Here is a 20,780-nt window from a genome sequence, read left to right on the forward strand (position 1 = left end):
TACTCTCCCCAGCTTGATTTCTCCGACTAAGGGTGAGCTGCACACGATCAGGCACCTTCCTGGTTCCGACCTGTTTACTCATTATCTCTTTTCCCTTACAGTCAACCCCGTTTCGACGTTCAGGCCTCGTTCCAGGCTTCTAGTAGCTCTAACCTCGGTTCTGCATTGTTTTCCTTTAAATAAACATCTTAAAACTGTGTGCTGGTCTCCCGTATGTTTCTGCATGTGGGCAAAACACTTGAAAAACATGACAGATCTATAGGCCCGTTTACACTACACTTTTTTAACAGAGCCGAGACCAGTCTGAGCTTAGATCAGTTAACCAAGCCAAGACGACCATTTACACACCACACTATCCCAGTTCCTTGGTTGCTCCTCGCCTCCTAGTGACGATCTGCGGTACTAGGTACTAGGCGGAAGCAGCAAAACAAAACAGAAGCGCCCGTAACATTCAGGATGTTATGGTTGGATAGAGTCGGCTTTTGGGGCGTGGATAAGACAAACAAACGCCTAATAAGGATTTACAGACGTAGGAAACAACGACAGACACCGAGGTTCATCACACTGCTAAGCAGAATCATCTCTGGAAATCGTGGGGCACGGTAAGGAAGCTGGTATTATTATGAATGTCTGAAATTTGTCTGAAGTGTGAATCGGGACGGGTAGCCAGACACGGCGGAAAAAACGTGGACAGTCAGCTGACTGTAAGGGGATGATGCGGTCTGCTCATGCGCTCTTTATCAGATAACCGGGCTAGAAAAAAAAACCAGGCCGAGACCTACTCAGGAACTGGTCTCCAGTTGGCATGGTCTGGTTATGTTTAGCGCTGTCCAGTTCAGTCTGCCGACCGTTTACACACAGGAGTTATCTCGGTTACCGAGCTCGTACTGGTCTCGGCTCGGTTAAAAAAGTGTAGTGTAAACGGCCATTATGACTTAAGGCAAGGGCCTTAAGTCATAATGTTCAGTCATCTGCAATTTACAAGCATAAATGGTCAAATCATCCATCAATCCATCCATAGAATTTTCTTACACATCTATCCCTATTGGGGTCACGAAGGGTGCTGGTGCCTATCTCCAGCATTCAATGGACAACAGGCGGGGTACACCCTCGACAGGTCGCCAGTTTATCGCAGGGCTGGTCAAATCATAAGTCCATATAATCTAAAATAGAATGAATGTCATGCAAAATATATTTTTGGTGCTTAGTTGACTCATAAAAATACTTAGTTGCAGTAAGCATACATGCAATATTGTCATCCAGTTTTGCTTGAATATCATTTTATTTTAAGATATAAGAATCAATATAAAACAATCAATTGTTGATCCATATATTTTCAAATATATGCCAACATTTATCATATATTCCAAACATATTTCCTAATATATTGAAACATAAATTCTAGTATATTGCAATATGCTTTTGTTTCCTAATGGTCTGCTCTTACCCCTACACAACCATTCCTACTCTTTTAAAGGAGCAATAAGTAAAAAAAATCAATATTTTAGATAGAAAGAAATAAAAAATTGTGATGTGAAAAATAAAAGGTAATATTGTAGGTTGACAGTGTCATGACACACACCGCATCGCTCTGTGTTGTTCTCCAGTCTCTTGTTTACATAACCGGGCCAGCAGCAAATGCATGTATGTCCATGAGAACGGCTGCCAATCAGGCCTTAGCCCCTACCTGCCCTAAAATACCTTCAGAGCCCCGCAGCGTCAGAGCAACATGACGGAGAGCACCCCCAGCAGAACAAAATGTTCTCTTGCTAACAGCATTAAAAAGTTATCAGTTACTTACTTCTTCAGCATAAATGTTCCTCCAAAGGTAATCCTGTTTTGCTTTGTTTATCACGTTTACACATATGCGCATAGGAGGCGACGGGTGAGAAGGTAAAGGAGGGGACGGTGGCAGCTGGAGTGAAGGTGAAGAGAGGCGTGGCTTGTCACACATCTTGTTTTGGTCTACAGAAAGTGCTCAAGCGCCACCTAGTGGTGAAATATTGCTTACTGCTCCTTTAAGTCCTCATAGCTTTGGCAGATCTAGGTCTGCAAGATGAAGAAAAGAAGAGCGTTAAATGCTTAAACATGAATAAAAACAAACTTGGTTAATATCACACTGATCATGACTGCTGGTTCCAAAGACAACTGTATAACTTTTATTAGGGCGTTATAGATTATGGAAGAGAATGCAGCTAATAGAAATTAAATACATTTTGCCAATGAAATACATTTAGTGCAGGAGCTAGGGAGTAGCTAGCGGGTTGCCGGTTTGATCCCCAACTCCGACTATCTCAGTTGTTGTGTCCTTGGGCAAGGCACTTCACCCAAATTGCCTGCTGGCAGTGGTCAGAGGGCCTGGTGGCGGCGGTGTATGGCAGTCTCAGTTCTGTCAGTATGAACCCAGGGACAGCGTGGCTACAAACATAGCTCACCACTGTCACTGTGTGAACGACTGATTGTAGAGTAAGGTGCTTTGGTGTCGTCGGACTGATAAAGTGCTATACAAGTACAAACTATTTACTATTTTTACCAAGCAGTTTTTATGATCAGCCTTTGTTTAGCAGATGGGTGAAAAGGGTAGAAAAGTAAGCCTTTCTAGCGCCCCTTGGTAAAATGTGCTAATGGTATGACCGGGTTAAAAAATACCACACATCCTGTGTTTCTATATTTTTGTGTTTCAGTGTGGAACTTTCTGTCTTTCTGTTTCTGCTTTTTTAATGCCTCTGCTGCACTGAAGGCTGCACTGTGAAAGGGGAGAGCAAAATCTGAAGAGTTATATCATGTTTACCTTCTTCTGGACAACAGTGCTATTCTCTCTGAGGGCCTCCAACACATATACAGGTATTTTCTTCTGTTAAACTATGTAGTGGTTAAAACATTTGTATATGACAATATTTAGCTTTCATATTGAATCTATTTTCTTTTTGCGTATAAATGTAAGCAAGACATATTTTTTTATTAACACCTGATCTGCCCTCGATTTGCAAATTTAAAGTAAAAGTTTTTACAAAAAAAAAAAAAAAAGAATTAGACATTGAGGGTTCTGGGCAGTCGCCCGGAGGGGGTGCGCTGGCAACAGCTACCTTCCGGAAGGGGGGTGGGCTGTGCCGTGCATCCCCTTCGGCGCTCCCAGTTTTTAAACGCACTTGAGAACAACATGCAACAACACAGCATTTGAGCAGGCGTAGGAGGATCGGGGTCTTCTGCACACCCCCGTTCTTCGATGGCGGCAAGGAGTCGGGGGCCTGGAGGAGGTGCGGGCCACTGTGTCCGGGGTCTTGGCGGGGGGCTGCGGTGTGTAGTCAGCGGCTTGCCAGGTCTGGGGCTGATGCCTCCGCTCCCCCCAGGAGGGGCGGGGGGCAGGGATGGCAAGGGTAAGGTGGGGTGAGGGAGGGGGTTTATTAGGTATTTAGGGGGAGGGGGGGGCTCTGGCCGGGTGGCTCGTGCGGGTCGTGTTGGCCCGCCCTCTTGGGGCGTCTGGTCTGGGGCCGGGGCCGGGGGTCGGGCACAAGCAGTCGTATAGTCGATTTGGGGTGACCCCCACCCCCTTTGGTCAGTGTTGGATGTGAGTGTTATGTGGGAATGTGTGTACAGCGTCTTTTTTTTTTTTCTGTGTGTGGTGAGTGGGGCACAAGGGAGGGATGGTGTGAATGAGTTTTCCATTTCCCCCCCCCCCCCCCCCCCCCCCCCAGGTATGGGTGTGGTCCGCTCCCTCTCCCAAGAACATCTCAAGTCTCCGCTAGGTGCGGAGCCCATCCCCCCACGTCCTGCCCTCCTCCACTTCGTTGGCGGGCGCCTTGGCCCCCTGGCGCATTGGTTGGCTTCGGGTTTGGGGCGGGTTCCCGGGCGTGCGCCGGCCCACTCCCGGCGGCCTCTTCGCGGGGCCTGGCCCCCCGGGGGGTGGCCGGGGCCCCTGTCGCGGGGGCGGGGCGCCCCTGGGGCCTCTGGCCCTCAGGGCCCATGGCCGGGACCACTTCAACAGGGCTAGCTGCCGGCGGAGCCCACGGGCTCGTCCCCGCGGCTCTTGAGGGCGTCGGCATTGCGGTGGCTGGGGGATTTCCTCGGGGGTCGAGGAAATCCCCTCGGGGGTCCTTGGGGGGGGGGGGGGGGTTGCAGATATCCTGTGTCGGGGTTGCAGATATCCTGTGTCGGCCCCTCCTGGGCAACCTGCTTTAGGGGCCCCTTTGGGAGTCCGGGGTTACGGGTCCCCTGACGCCTGCCTCTGTGCTCGGGGAAGGTGGGTCTTCGGTTCTCCACAATCACTATCAAGCTATTTCTGGATAATCTTCACCTAAACTAGTGCACTTTCACATCTCCCACAGGTGCTGGGTCCCAGGTATTAAGTGTTCACTTATATACAGTAATCTTATAATTTATTTATTTATTTATGTTCTTTCACTTTCTTTTTTCAAATATCACATTACACATGTCAGCTTACATAATAATATATATGATTTAGCAATGGCATCTAGGTGTTATTCGAGTGTATCTGTTGCTTTATGTCTGTTGGTTGTGCTGTTCTTTTTGTGTCTCTTTCCAGGTGATGGAGCAGACAAAGAAGGTTTTATCATTCTCTCCCTTTTATCTCCCCTTTCTTTCACCTCTACTCTTTTTTTTCTTTTCTTTCACTTTTTGTTCTTCCTTTACTCTCCCATTGTCATGTCCATATAATTTGAAATTCTCCTTGCAGGAATCATAATAAAGCTATTTACAAGCATAAATCAAGTGGAGCACTATGGCGAAAGCTGTTCGCTCCACTTGTAAAAGCAAAATCTGTCGAGCTCTATCTGGCATTGAGACATCAATTCCTATTGCCATATTGCTAGACAGGACACTGGGGGGAAAAAAAGAAAAAAAAAAAGAAAAAAAGATAATTGTTGTGGTTTTCCTTCACGTTTACAGTTACATCTGCCTTGGGAAGACCGTTCTGTTCAAGGGAATTCTGAATTACTCTTACTGAGGGAGAAATAACAGCCGAGGCTGGACTCTGTGTTGTGATACCATGTTCCTTCATCGCTGCTGATGGATTTACACCAAAAAATATTGTCTGGTTCAAATGTGAATCAAAGAGAAGGAAATGTCTGGACTCTGATATAATTTTTCACACTAACCACAACAAGGTTCCATCTGAATTCTTAGGATGGGTTTCACTGTTGGATCCTGATGTCGGCCAGAGAAACTGTAGCATCATGATCAATGACCTCACCACATCTGATTCTGGATCATATCAGCTCAAAGTAAATGGTCTTTACAATGGAAAAGAAGATGGATGTGTCTTCAATAACAGAAAAAAATGAAGTTCTTTAATTCAGGGCTGTTTATAAATATACAATGTATTCCTAGTTTTCCTTAAGTTTTAGTCTTTAGTGTTTAAAAAACTAATAACCTTTGGTGACATCTGTTGGCAGACAGTAGAAATTACCAAATTAAACCCACTCCAGTTGCAACATTGTAATATCTTTTTAAAAAAAGTTTGATTCAACCTAATTTTAAATCAGTTATAATATCTTCATGTGAACCATGTTTCCATCAGATCTCAATCAGAGGCCCACAGTGACTAATCCTCCACTGACTGAGGGACAACAGGCCAATCTAACCTGCACTGCTCCTGGTCTCTGCTCTGGGTCTCCTCCTAAAATCACCTGGATGTGGAGAGGAAAAGAAGAAAATGAATCTATGATAGGAAACATCACTGCTTTAAGAACTGAGAACCTGACTGCTGTCACACAGAGACACAGCTCAACTCTGACCTTAAACCCATCAGCGGAACACCACAACAGCAAAATAACCTGTAAGGTCAGCTTCACAGGGAACATAACCACTGAGGAGACTTTGATTCTAAAAGTAAACTGTGAGTATGAACCCCAAACCTAATTCAAAAGAGACTCTTCTTTCAAATGTGTGAAAAGAATAATGCCACATCAAACACTGTGTCAGTGATAGAAAGTCACAGATATTTTTTTTAATGGCAAAGAAATATAATTGTTTTATGTCTCTGTACATTAGAGTTGATGTTTTAAATTTACACTCTTCCATTTTCTAGAAATGACTTCATAGTCTTTCCTTTTTATTCACTACAATCAATTTATCTTGCTGAAAACGAACATCCTGCCTCTGTGCCACAGTATCCTTCAAATAATGTTAAATACTGAAGGTTGATGTATGATCTAATTTAAAGCTGCACTGGCTAAAATTTTTATTTGTCACGAAGAGATGAAACAAAATTTTTGGGAGCAGCCAGACCAGACCTCCGTTTATGCATATTGACGTGAGAAAGCAGGAAGTGGAACATGTTACTGATTCTAAAAACCCTGGAACAGTTATAGAAAAGAGACTAAACTTTCAGCTAAATGATGGCTTTAAATAAAGGAAGGCAGCATCTCTTTCTTTAATGGAAGTTAAAGAGTTTAAATGATAACAAGCACACCTTTCAGTTGGTTTGGGCACTTATTGAAAGTGGCTTGTCTTTTAACATGTTCTATTGGTATGGAAATTCAGCTTGTTCTAGTCAAAGACAAGAACAAGCTGAATCGGGTAGTTAAACAAGACAGTAAAATAATTAGTCTTCTGCAAAAGGCTAAGAGCCCCATAAACACAAACATATAAAAACTCCCTCCCTATAAGGGACTCCCTTGTCCATCTGCTGGTTACATTTTCAATAAGACATTCTTTACTCAGTCACTGCTCAGATCATTGTGTGTTGGATATTGTTTTTCAGTAATGCTTTTCTTTTACCTATGCTTTTTAAACTATGTGTTTTTTTATGTATGAATTGTTGCCAGATGTCAAAGACAAATTTCAGTCCCAGGAAACGTGTTGGACAATGAAGTTATCTTGTCTATGTTTCTATTTGGTTTTCTAGGTCAGTATTTAGACCAGATATCAATATTTCAAGTGTAAAGTTTTCTTATTTCTTCTGAAATTTTAAGGCATTGATTGCTATTGATTGCTGTGTGTTTAGTGTTTTTAAAGATCCTGAAAAGCTCTAAATGTGCGCTTCATACGGAAGTCATGACCTGCGTGTGCATCAGTAAAGGGTTCCCTTTACCCACCATTCATTGGCTGTTGCTGAAGAATCATACTGAGTACTCTGTCACTAACATGGTGTCAGATCACATCCTCAACAGCGCCTTAACTGTTAGAAACCCTGGCAACATCACTGTTGAATGCACCAGCAGCAATGAAAATGGGGAAGTAAAGAAAAACCTCATAGTCCATCAAGATCTGTTAGAAGGAGGTACAGCTACAAGATGTGTTACTTTAAACCACTGCTGTAAAATGCGTATTTCCTCTATTTTGTATGTTAACTTAGATTCGAGAAGACAGCAAAAATTTCACCACTGTGTTTTCAGCAAAGTACCTGCAAAAAAGGAATTTCATAAGCATTTAATACTGTGATATTTAAGTAGATTGAAATATTCACTCAATGTCTGTGGATTAGTGTCAAAGACTATTTCACATTAAATGAAGTTCACCACATTTGATCCGTATTTCTGTCATTTTACAGTTAATCATGTGAAAGATTGTGGGGCTGGTTATGGAGCTCTTCCCTGGGTCATTGCTGGGGTTTCCCTCTGTGTAACTGTTTTCTGCATGATCTGCATGTGGCACCTTTGGTAAGTTACATTGTGTTTATTTCATGCTTTATTGGCCCAGTTATATATGATGTACATTTGCAACAATTTTTTCTTCATTAAAAGGAACACAAGAAAAAAGATGAAACACAATGAAGTTGATCAAACGTACATGTATCTGGAAAAAGCTGATACGTCACCAGAGTATGATGTCATTGTCCACCGTCCACACTGACACGTCACCAGGGATCGCTGTCACTGGGATCTTACAAGCTGAAAACTAGATTTTTGTCAAGTTTATGAAAGAAAAATAGCATTTATGTGTTCTGGAAAAGGAAAAAAAGAGCTTTGTTTAAAATTGTTTATGATAAAGAAATAGTAACTGGCTTTTGATAAGAATAAGTTTTGTCACAATATATGCCCCAGATGCAACGAGTATGATGAATTATTGTGTAGGTTTGTCAAATAATTTGTAGTTTCTTTGCTTCTTCCCCCTCTTAGGTGAGGTTATGAAATTTAAATATATTGTTTATTGAGTATTTTTTTATGTTGAGTATGGAGTTGTTAGTTCTCATGTCTAGAACTTTGGCCAGTGTAGGTATTTGTTTAAAATTCTGCTTTGTCCTTTTGTAAGGTTACTTCTCACTTTATGGGTTTTCCAAACATTTGCTGTTACAATTTGTCTGGGATTGTGTGTGTGCATTAAGACACCAGTCTTATTGACTTTGAACATCAGTACATTTAGGACTCAGAGGGATGTGCAGAACCATTTCTGAATGTGTGAAAAATACCGTGGTACAGAAAGTAAAACAAATAAAACATAAGGGAATAATGTGGATGAACAGCTTCCTCTTCAATTGTCTTTATGAGGATTTTTAGGTAGTGATAAACATGTCATCATCCTTTTTCACTTTGGAGTCATTTTAAAAAACATGTTTTGCCTTATCGCTAAACTGTTCATACTTGATTTTTAGGAGATTTTAGATTATTTAAATGAAAAAGAATTATTATGGTGAAACCTGGAATTTTTCAAAACTAAATTATTTGATGCTGTTCAAGATGTACAGAGAAAGACTGAAATGTTCAGTAATTTTATACAATACATGCTTATATTCCACCACATGGTGGTGCAGTTGTTAGCATTGTTTCTTTGCAGCTTAAAGTTCAAATGTTCAAATCCAGGATTGAGCCTTTCTGTGCAAAGTGTTGATGTTCACTGTGTGTAGGTGAGTGTATTGGTTCTATCCAGGCTCTCCAAATTTCTTCTTCAACCATTCCAACAATCCAGGCAGGTAGTCCTCACTCAGTGTTAAAAATAAGAATGCATGTTTTGAGTTTGCTAAAGGCATGTGGGCGACTCCCCAAATGTATGGAGGAAGGTTCTTTGATCAGATAAGACTAAAATGTAACTTTTTTGCCACCAAGGAAAACACTATGTCTGCCACAAATCCAACACATCCCATTATTTGAAAAACATATGTTGCATGTTTGGAGAATTTGTAATGATGATGTTTATCCTTTCCATACTTTTTGTTATATTAACTAAAAACTTGTTTAGATATATCAGGTATTGGTACACATTAACCAATCTAGTTTATTTTCTGTTGGCTGTCTGTATTTTAAACAATGTTGAATACTTCTCTATGGCCATCTGCTGGGATTCAGTTAAAATCATATTCAAAATTAGCTTTATTGCCAGGTATGTGCTTAATAACACAATAATCTGTAGACCGACTCATCAGCGTCCCAGAAGATGACCGTTGTGTTGTCAGTAAACTTCAGGACTTTGTAATATTTCTTAAAATGGTGACAATCAACTGCTTGTGCTGTGAAGGCACTCTGTGAGGAAAGAGTTGCTATTAAAGACGGAGGCATATTAATCAGCTGCAACAGGGATATTGTTTTGGTCAGTTCTTTGTAAAAAGTTCGCTCAGGTTCTTTGAACTTTTAATTCTTCAAAATCAAAACAGTAAGATACTGAACATTAGAAAATCTTTAGTTTAAAACTGGAATTGGTCAATCGGTGCGCTGTGCAGAGATAAGCAGTATGTTGTTATTCAAAACTAGTCAAAATAAATGGTTTTCACTTTGAATCGTTTCCTATGTTTTGCAGTTTATTTGTGCATAGGTTGATCTTCAGATGATTGCACATTTTGATATTATCAGGCATGTAAGATGTCAAACACAGCAAAGTGTTTTTTGCTGTTTATTGACCGTAAATCTACACATTTAAGAAAGCACATTGACACAACCTTGTAAAAATGAGGAACTAAAATGTCAGTAAATGACATCATTACTGGATACCAATTCAAAAAGTTATTTAACTAAGGGGTTTTATATTTGTTATTAAATGATATGCATCCTTTTTGTCACAGTTAAAATTTTTAATCCAATCAGTCTCATGAAAGAAGCACTATTGTCCAGAGGAGTTTCTAATATATAAACTTCCTGAAAGTTTGATGTTGAAAGAAAAGGAAGAACTTGGAAAGACAAAACCCTTCAGACTTCATGGAATCAACTCAAGAGATAATGAATAAAAACCACATGTTTTTTTAAGCTAAGAGCTAAAGTTTCTATTGTAATGATTTACCAAACATCACACTGCAGGTAACAAATAATTTTATTCAGGGTTTTAAACCTGAATTTTGAAAATAAATTTTACTACTCCAAGAACAACAGTTACCTCATGTGATAATTTGTCACACACACATCAGATTAAGAGTAACCTTTTGAAAAATACAACCTTTGTGCCACTTTTTATTATTCCCCAATTTCTGTATGAAAACTTTTGCTTTTTATTGGCCTGAAGCAATATTCTAATTTTAAATGTTGTGTTTTATTAACTGGAGGTGGAAAAGTCGTAACACAAATCAAAACAATCTGTGTTAATATATAAATGTGTTTCCATTAGTGAAACATAATGTACTTTTGGGAGTAGTTTTACTGTACTCTTTAATTTCGACTCATTATTACTCAAGTTTCTCTACTCTTACTTGGTAAGAAGCCCTTACTAATCTACCTACTGCAAGTAACTTCATAAATAAAGAACATACTTGCTTTACCAAAAATGCACCAGAATGTAAAAAAAAACTTGAGTTTATGATCAAAGTGAGACTTCATATTTGTACACAAGTTTTATTTTCTATCTGCTGAGCTCATTGAGCCATTTGGAGGTCAAATGAACGTACAATGAACAGTAGATGTCACTGGAAGTGCTGTTCTAACATACTGTATATACATTAACTTTTGTGTTAAGTTGTGTTTAGTGTTGGGAAAAAAAAACATTTTAAAAAAGGTGTTTCTTCTGTCTTAATATGTTATTTTGTAGATATGACCTCTCACACAGACACACGCACATATTCTCTTGCATTACAGATGAAGTCTGGGACAATCTTACCAGGACTGTTGTAGCATTCTGCCAGAAAACAAATGGACAGATGCCAAATGAAACAGCAAATTACTGCATGAGTCTTAATGATCGCTACAGAACCACTGAAACTTTTTTTTTTATCTTGTGAGCAATTAATTGTAGAACAATAATGATAAATGAAAATTACATATTTCTGTACTCACAATTGAACAAGATTTCTCAATGTGCAACACTCATAACTGCAGGTCACTGTTTTGCAATTCCTATTTCCTCATTCTGTAGTTTGACCTTTATATCCTCTCAATCCAACTGCATTCATGGCTTCTTGGAACTAAATATAATTATATTTAATATATTTTCCCATTAAATTGTTCACTCTTTTATATATTTTCAAATATATGCAAACATTTCTCATATATTCAAAACATATTTCCTAATATATTGAAACATAAATTCTAGTATATTGCAATATACTTTTGTTTCGTAGGGGTCTGCTCTTACCCCTACACAACCATTCCTACTCTTTTAAAGGAGCAATAAGTGAAACATCACTATTTTAGATAGAAAGAAAGAAAAAATTGTGATGTGAAAAATAAAAAAGGTAATATTGTAGATTGACAATGTCATGACACACACTGCATCGCTCTGTGTTGTACTCCAGTCTCTTGTTTACATAACTGGGACAGCAGCAAATGCGTGAATGTCCATGAGAACGGCTGCCAATCAGGGCTTAGCCCCTCCCTGCCCTAAAATACCACCTTCAGAGCCCCGCAGCGTCGGAGCAACATGACGGTGAGCACCCCCAGCAGAACAAAATGTTCTCTTGCTAACAGCATTAAAAAGTTATCAGTTACTTACTTTTTCAGCAGAAATGTTCCTCCAAAGGTGATCCTGTTTTGCTTTGTTTATTACGTTTACAAATATGCGCATGAGAGGCGACGGGTGAGAAGGTAAAGGAGGGGACGTGGCAGCTGGAGTGAAGGTGAAGAGAGGCGTGGCTTGTCACACATCTTGTTTTGGTTTACAGACAGTGCTCAAGCGCCACCTAGTGGTGAAATATTGCTTACTGCTCCTTTAAGTCCTCATAGCTTTGATAGATCTAGGTCTGCAAGACGAAGAAAAGAAGCGCGTTAAATGCTTAAACATGAATAAAAACAAACTGGGTTAATATCACACTGATCATGACTGCTGGTTCCAAAGACAACTGTATAACTTTTATTAGGGCGTTATAGATTATGGAAGAGAATGCAGATAATAGAAATTAAATACATTTTGCCAATGAAATACATTTAGTGCAGGAGCTAGGGAGTAACTAGCGGGTTGCCGATTTAATTCCCCACTCCAACCATCTCAGTTGTTATGTCCTTGGGCAAGGCACTTCACCCAAATTGGCTGCTGGCAGTGGTCAGAGGGCCTGGTGGCGGCTGTGTATGGCAGCCTCAGTTCTGTCAGTATGAACCCAGGGACACTGTGGCTACAGACATAGCTCACCACTGTCACGGTGTGAACGACTGATTGTAAAGTAAGGTGCTTTGGTGTCGTCGGACTGATAAAGTGCTATACATGTACAAACTATTTACTATTTTTACCAAGCAGTTTTTATGATCAGCCTTAGTTTAGCAGATGGGTGAAAAGGGTAGAAAAGTGAGCCTTTCTAGCGTCCCTTGGTAAAATGTGCTAATGGTATGACCGGGTTAAAAAAAACACACATCCTGTGTTTCTATATTTTTGTGTCTGAGTGTGGAACTTTCTGTCTTTCCGTTTCTGCTTTTTTTAATGCCTCTGCTGCACTGAAGGTTGCACTGTGAAAGGGGAGAGCAAAATCTGAAGAGTTATATCATGTTTACCTTCTTCTGGACAACAGTGCTATTCTCTCTGAGGGCCTCCAACACATATACAGGTATTTTCTTCTGTTAAAATATGTAGTGGTTAAAACATTTGTATATGACAGTATTTAGCTTTCATAGTGAATCTATCTTCAGTTTGCGTACAAATGTAAGCATAACATGTTTGTTCATTAACACCTGATCTGCCCTCGATTTGCAAATTTAAAGTAAATGTCAAAGTTTTTACAAAAAAACAAAATAATTGTTGTGGTTTTCCTTCACGTTTGCAGTTACATCTGCCTTGGGAAGACCGTTCTGTTTAAGGGAATTCTGCATTACTCTTAATGAGGGAGAAATAACAGCCGAGGCTGGACTCTGTGTTGTGATACCATGTTCCTTCATCGCTGCTGATGGATTTACACCAAAAAATATTGTCTGGTTCAAATGTGAATCAAAGAGAAGGAAATGTCGGGACTCTGATATAATTTTTCACACCAACCACAAAAAGGTTCCATCTGAATTCTTAGGACGGGTTTCACTGTTGGATCCTGATGTAGGTCAGAGAAACTGTAGCATCATGATCAATGACCTCACCACATCTGATTCTGGATCATATCAGCTCAGAGTAAATGGTCTTTACCATGGAAAAGAAGATGGATTTGTCTTCAATCAAAGAACAACTGTCTCTGTTAAAGGTATGAAAGACAATAACAGAAAAAAATTCTGTTCTTTAATTCAGGGATGTTTATAAATATACAACGTATTCCTAGTTTTCCTTAAGTTTTAGTTTTTAGTGTCTAAAAAAGTATTTACCTTTGGTGACATCTGTTGGCAGACAGTAGAAACTATCAAATTAAACCCACTTCAGTTGCAACATTGTAAATTCTTTAAAAAAAAGTTTGATTTAACCTAATTTTAAATCAGTTATAATATATTCATGTGAACCATGTTTCCATCAGATCTCAGGCAGAGGCCCACAGTGACTAATCCTCCACTGACTGAGGGACAACAGGCCAATCTGACCTGCACTGCTCCTGGTCTCTGCTCTGAGTCTCCTCCTAAAATCACCTGGATGTGGAGAGGAAAAGAAGAAAATGAATCTATGATAGGAAACATCACTGCTTTAAGAACTGAGAATCTGACTGCTGTCACACAGAGACACAGCTCAACTCTGACCTTAAACCCATCAGCTGAACATCACAACAGCAATATAACCTGTAAGGTCAGCTTCACAGGGGACATAACCACTGAGGAGACTTTGATTCTAAAAGTAAACTGTGAGTATGTTAGTATTTGAAAGGTTGTTGGTTTTCTGGAATGATTCATTATTTAACTGAAAGGAAATCTAAAGGCTGCAGAATATTTAACTTGTATAAATGTTGTTGGATAAATGTGAAACCAGCTCAAAAAGGAAGATTACGCCCATTATATGCAGTTTATACGTTTTCCTGAACTTCGATCTTTCAAACTGAAGAAAGTAATGTTTAAGAAAAGTAATGTTTAACTTATATGTGAAAGAGTCTTTAGAAAAATTTAACCCCAAACCTAATTCAAAAGAGACTCTTCTTTGAATTGTGTGAAAAGAATAATTACATTGTCAAATATTGTCAATGATAGAAAGTCATAGATACTTTTTGCATGGCAAAGAAATATAATTGTTTTATTTTGAGTTGAGGTTTTAAATATACCCTCTTCAATTTTCTAGAAATTACTTCACACTCTTTCCTGTTTATTCACTACACCAAATTTATCTTGCTGAAAATGAACTTCTTGCCTCTGAGCCACAGCTTCCTTTAAACATTGTTATATGCTAAAGGTTGATGTATGATCTAATTTAAAGCTGCATTGGCTAAAATGCTATTTTGTCATCAACAGATAAAAGAAAACCTCACATCACTGGAAATACAACTGTGAAGGAGGGAGATACTCTGAATCTGACTTGCAGTATTGACAGTTTCCCTCAGTCACTTGTCGTGTGGACCAAGCATTCACCAAGTGGAATTCACCTCCATAATGACACTGGATCGGCAACGCTTGTCGTTTCAAATGTGACAGCTGAGGATTCTGGACAATATTTCTGCACAGCAATTCATCTGGGCAGCATGGTGTCTGTTTCCGCTGACGTAAAAATGACTTGTGAGTAAACTTGAATATGTTCTTAGTCATGTCAAATCATAGTTTATCTTACACTCTTGATTCATGTGTGGTTTTAGGGTTTTCAGAGATCCTAGAAGGCTCTTGATGTGTGTTTCAGTCAAAGCTCCTGACCTGTGTGTGTATCGCTAAGGGGTTTCCTCTGCCCACCATAACATGGCCGCTGCTGAAGGACCACAGCAAGTACTCTGTTATTAACACAGTGTCAAATCACACTGTCAACACCACTGTCACCATATCCCTGGAACAACACCAGAATATCAGCGTTGAATGTTTTAGCAGCCATGAAAACGGAGAAGCGCAAAAAAACCTCACCGTCCAACAAGATGTCTTAGAAAAAGAAGGTACCTGTTAACAGCTGAAGCACTTTTGCTACATGTGACATCTGCTTTGACATTTTTTTAGTCACCTCATTTCCTGCTGTGACCGCAATGTAACCAAGTCAGTGCAGTTATGCTATGATCTATAATAGCGTCGTTTCTTTCTGTTTTCTCCTCACAGACATTCAGTCCAAAAGGATTTCAAAAACAGTTTTCAGGCTGGAAGTCATTGTTGCCTTTCTGATTGGGGTTCTGCTTTCAGCTACAATTTGTTTTCTGGCCCAAAAATGCAACAGGTACATCATACTTTTTTACTTATTTTATTGTCATGTTTGTGAATATCTTTACATAAATATTGCTGGTTTGTTGCTGAAAATCAACAAACCATCAGTCCAGGTCATAATCTGTTAAATGTTACAAACACACTACTGGTTCCACAGTTGTCTGAAAATCATTTGTACTGCCTCTCACTGGTAAATGTGAGAGACAGTATAAATATTTAAACTGGCTCCACTTCAGTCTCTCAGGATTTGTTTGCTTAGACATCCATGCACATTTTGCAAAGTTCTATAACTAAACTTGTTGCACAGTCTGCTGTCCAACTTTTTCACTTGAAAATTTGTCCATTAGCTGCTAAAGCAGCGTGCATGAGCCCCAGGGAGTGTTGTTGGCCAGTGCATTTGACTGTTTAAAAAAGAAAAAGAAAAAAGCAAAGATCATGTCTTGTTGTGTCTGCGTCTTATGTGTGACTATGTGCATTCTTAGCCGGTGACTGCCTTATCAGAAATTTTATTATGGCAACACATAATGACATTAACGCTTCTTTATTATTGATTGCAATGTTTTTTATACATTCCTAGCCTCTTTTTCTACCAGTAGTACTATACCTCTGATCAGCCGGGCTTTGCATTTCCTCTTGCATTTATGTCCTGGGGAGATTACCTACCGTCCCATGAAACTTATATGTCAATATAATAATAAAAAATAATAATGTCAGTGGCCACGGACCACAGGAACACAAAATTGCTTGGAGATGCTGTTGTTGTCTTTACTTTAAACATAGATATCCAATATCTGAGATCCTAGTACAAGTCTCCCTTTTGTCTTAACGGGTTCATGTTCTTTGCAGTGCACACAGCCATAATACACTTTATGGCTGAGGAAAAAATCATAGGCTTCTGTGATACTAAGGTTTAAACACTTTAAAATATGACAAAAATATTCCAGTATATCCATAAGATGTTGGTGCTCCTTTGTTAAATAAACAACAAACCCTATATGCTTTATTTTATTTTATTTATTTTTTTAGTCTATCACATACTAAAGGGATTCGGGTACACGTGCAGTTGCTTTTTAACATTGTTTCATTAAGCTGTGAAGCTACAAACATATTGACCTTGACCAAAATTTAAGCTCTTACTGTAAAAGTATATTTCTCCACAGAAAATCGCTGAAGAAACCTGGGAATTTGGATGAAACTCTGAAGATGATTCCTCAAGATGGTCCACTGGTATCTATATTTGTATAGATTAATGTGATAATGTCATTTTCAGCTCAAAATATTCTGAATATAAACTCAGGGTATTTTTCAACCTGCAGCGATGCACATAGGACACTACAGTTCATTATTAGTTACAGAGTATATTTGAATGGTTGATGTATCCATCTATTTAAAATAACCACATTTTTTTTAAATATTTGATCAGTTTTGGATTTAGATTAACATTTTGCATTGCCATATAAACATAGTTACTCTTGTTATGCCATAAGCTGGTTGAATATGCTTATTATTATTATTAATTATAATTTGGTATTATAATTTAAATAATAAATCATTCAACTCAAAATTCCGCTATAACAAATATAGTTCAAATGGTGGTGATGTTAGCTATAAGCTTATAAGTATTTATACCACTAATGCATTAGTTAATTTGCTGTTATGAACTCATTTATGCTGGAATAAATGATCTGGTCGGACTGTTAACCGACGAGGTTTATCCAGCAGGCTGTGAGAACCCCAATGTAACTACAATTAGAGTTTAAATCCTTATTCCTTATCACCATCCAATGATATTATCTCTGTATTTATATCAGAGGTTAACTCCAAAGGAGGTTAGCTCTGAATTCTGAATACCCAGGCAACTGTGAATTGGACTGAACACAAAACAATGTCTATTCCGCAGTCGTTGGTTTTATTGAACCAAAAGCAATTCCCTGTTACAGTAATTCTCTGATTCAACAACTTTGGAATTCTTACTCATTACTACACTAAAACATGCAAAATATATATGTGGAAATAAAAGAACAAAACAAAAAAAATAAACAATGGATTAAAATGAGCGGTTAGCAGATCTTAACTCAACTCACAGTTGTTTAACACCGCCCTCAAAACACCGGCATTTGACGTATCAGCATTGACAGACAGAACAGCTTCGGGAATCTCACTGGACGCTTTGATGTCTTACCAAAAGCTAGTTCAGCTAAGCTCCCTACAGTTCAGATACACGTCACCCTCCCAAGATGGCTGCTACGATGACGTATGAGGGGAGGTCCTAATGACGTAACCACGCTTACGCTGATGGGATAATGCCTCGCTTCGAGAGGGCGCAGCTAACTAAACAAACCCGCGAATCGAGCTCGGACAAAGAGATTAACTGATAAGAAGAAGCGAAAAGAGAGAGGGGGGAAAGCAGGGAAGAAAATGGAAAGAAATGAAGCAGTAACCCACGGCGGGGTTCTTCATGGATCACAAATCAACACAGCAAAATCAATTGTAAAATGCCTGCACATACAAAGAAAATGTTCAGCAAAATAATTCCAACTTCGTCGTGGAATAAAAGCATTAACCAACACCTACAAAGTTCTAACGCCTGCCCAGGCACTTCTAAACACCCTGTTGGTGAGACAGAAATAAAAGGGGAGACCCCGTTACTTTGAGGTGCCTCGGGGCTGGTCCGGAGCGCTCCGAGTAGTGTGGCTTTCTGGACGCGTCTTGACGAGCGCAGTTGTCCGCAGGCTGCAGCGGGACGGGGAAAAAGCTCCTTCGTTTCTTCCTCCGGGTTCACAGTCGCTTTGTTGGCCAGACAAAGCGGGGTCCTCTTCGATCACTGGGAGATACGGCGTCTCTCAGTCTTTTGATCAGAGGGAATTTAAAAGTACTTATTTTAGTCGACCTCCTGTTATCAGCACGTGTGATTAGTCTTCTGTTAAATCTGCTCAGTAATGTTGCATTAATGGGAGTTACTCAACATTTCAAACTACTCATGAATGAGTCACTAATGCTGAATTTGCTTCTCTATCATCTGTCTGAAGACAAAAGTCAAAGTCAGTGCTGTGTGTTATTTTACATCCAGTTTCTCCTTTTACCTGACAGATTGATGATGGTCAAGCAGTTCAAAATGACAAAAGCAATGACCAAGAAGAAGCTGAGAATGGAGCTGTGGCTGCAGAGAGGTGTTCGTCGGACGTGAGCAACGGTCCAAAAGATCTACAGTATGCCAGCATCAACTTCTCCATTCTGAGGAGAAGGAGGGAAAAAGAAGAAGCAACGGAACGGGAAAGTACATTGACAGAATATGCCGAAATTAAAATAGAAGCAAAAGAGCAAAGGAAAGATGATAGTAAAGAGGCGAGTGAGACAATGGAGGGCAAAGTGGAGGATTTGATGACAGAACATTGTGAGGAGATAAAACACTGTGTCTCTGAGAAACAGGGAGAAGTGGAGGCAGTTTACTCCACTGTGAAAGATATCTTAGATGAGATCCAAGAACAGAGCTGTATTGAATAAATATGTAGTATTTTTTTTCCAACTGTGTGCTCTGCAAAAGGAATAGCAACACCTTAATGCTCTCTTTCACATTATAAATACTGAAACCATATACATTTTTTTCCCACAAAATTATTATATTTCTGTTACATTCTAACCACATAAGGTCCCCAACATCCATCCATCTATTGGCTATACCCGCTTGTCCTTTCAGAGTGGAAGGGTCATTGGGAGTCAGTCCCTCACAGGACAACAGAGAATCACACAGGGAAAACGCCTATGCATGCAAACGCTCCTAAATAGAGCCAATTTACAGTAACTATTTAACCTATCAGTCATGTTTTTAGATTGTTGGAGGAAGGCGGAGACTTAGTGCACATTCAAACTCAAAGCAAAATGACTTCAGGCCAGGATTCGGACCTATAGGACCTTCTCGATACAGGGCAACAGGACACAATGGCTGAGTAGGAGTAAATTTATTTACTAAAATAACAATTTCACAAGGCTTTTGCTTGAGGAAAAAAAATAACAGACATTGTTTATTTATTTTTTTGGATTGGAGAAACCAGAATTAAATTAAATTTTAAATAAATACATGTATCTCAAGCCGACATCTTGTAACTACAGCTGCAATTCCGATAATTTAATTTCCCTTTGGGATTAATAAAGTATTTTTGAATTGAATTGGGTTGAATAAAAGCAAATTGGTCTTCATTCCCTGGTCTAAACGTACTCTTCCAGACTCATGAATAAAAACCCCCCCCCCCCCCCCCCCCCGCCCCATTGTCATCGGTAAAATACGTGTCACCAATAGGTTATAATCTGTCCAAGTCTACATGCTGCACCGAGATAACTCACCCGTCCCTTCGTCCACATCTATGTAAGCTACATCGGTAACTGACATAGCGCCTCCATATCATCTGTTATTTCCCCAATAGCTGCTTTTACAACCTGTAGCTTTATGTGGTATCTAACAGATATCTAGTGAACCTTCCTGAAATCTTTTTTGCATTGTGAGGAATAAAGAGGTAGAAAAGAAGGAAGAAGAGTTAGCTTCTTTAGCTTGTGCACAGACCCACTAAGGAAGATCAGTCATGGGAACAAGTCCCTGATTTAAGAAGGAATATGTAAGGTCTTTTTTGTTTTTTGGGTTTTTTTTTAGATATCCTTTTGGATTCCTGAAATCTGTGTTTAGTGATGATTTCTTGAAAAATATGAATTAAGTTTGTAGAATTGTGTTAAAAGTGTTTACATTTAATTGTGATAAACAGTGTTTACAACTCAGATGGCAGGATATGTCCAATATTTGGCAAATAATATTCACAAAAATATTAGAGCACTGTGAAATAAATGAGCACTTTTATCTGGCTTTTCAGACCAGGCAGAAAAAGACAGCGGGGCTTGCTAAGTGTAAAATATACAGCACATCTAAATTCTATGTGTTTATTATAAACTGTTGTGATTGCATGTCTTGTTTGCATTCAACCATACCGCTAACTCATCCCTGTGAATTGATGTAACCCACTCCCAAGAGCCAAAGGTGAACGCCATTCGCCAATTTATTTTAGATTTGCTTATTATGGCTTTTGCCATATTCCATTTCTATATCTAGGGTTATTTTTTTTTTTGTAAATTTTTACTTTAACCTTTGTTCTAAAATGTGAAAATAAAGGATTCTCTTCTTTTTGGAATTAAACTCAACTTTATTCAACCATAATGTTTGCTCTGATGTTTTGCATGTGTTTGCCCACCAGAAAAAAAAAACCT

General features: G+C 39.2%; 1 protein-coding gene across 1 annotated transcript; it reads left to right on the plus strand.

Moving 5' to 3' along the window:
* Positions 1-12,749: 12,749 nt before the first annotated feature.
* Positions 12,750-19,753, plus strand: LOC105917756 (sialic acid-binding Ig-like lectin 14). The gene is made up of 8 exons (XM_036135226.1): positions 12,750-12,847; positions 13,064-13,468; positions 13,733-14,050; positions 14,649-14,909; positions 14,987-15,271; positions 15,429-15,543; positions 16,691-16,757; positions 18,621-19,753. The coding sequence occupies exons 1-5, from the start codon at positions 12,787-12,789 to the stop codon at positions 15,013-15,015; spliced, it is 1,074 nt and encodes a 357-aa protein (XP_035991119.1). The 5' UTR covers positions 12,750-12,786; the 3' UTR covers positions 15,016-15,271; positions 15,429-15,543; positions 16,691-16,757; positions 18,621-19,753.
* The last annotated feature ends 1,027 nt before the right edge of the window (positions 19,754-20,780 follow it).

Source organism: Fundulus heteroclitus, chromosome 3 (genome assembly GCF_011125445.2).
Source record: "Fundulus heteroclitus isolate FHET01 chromosome 3, MU-UCD_Fhet_4.1, whole genome shotgun sequence".
Lineage (NCBI taxonomy): Eukaryota > Metazoa > Chordata > Actinopteri > Cyprinodontiformes > Fundulidae > Fundulus > Fundulus heteroclitus.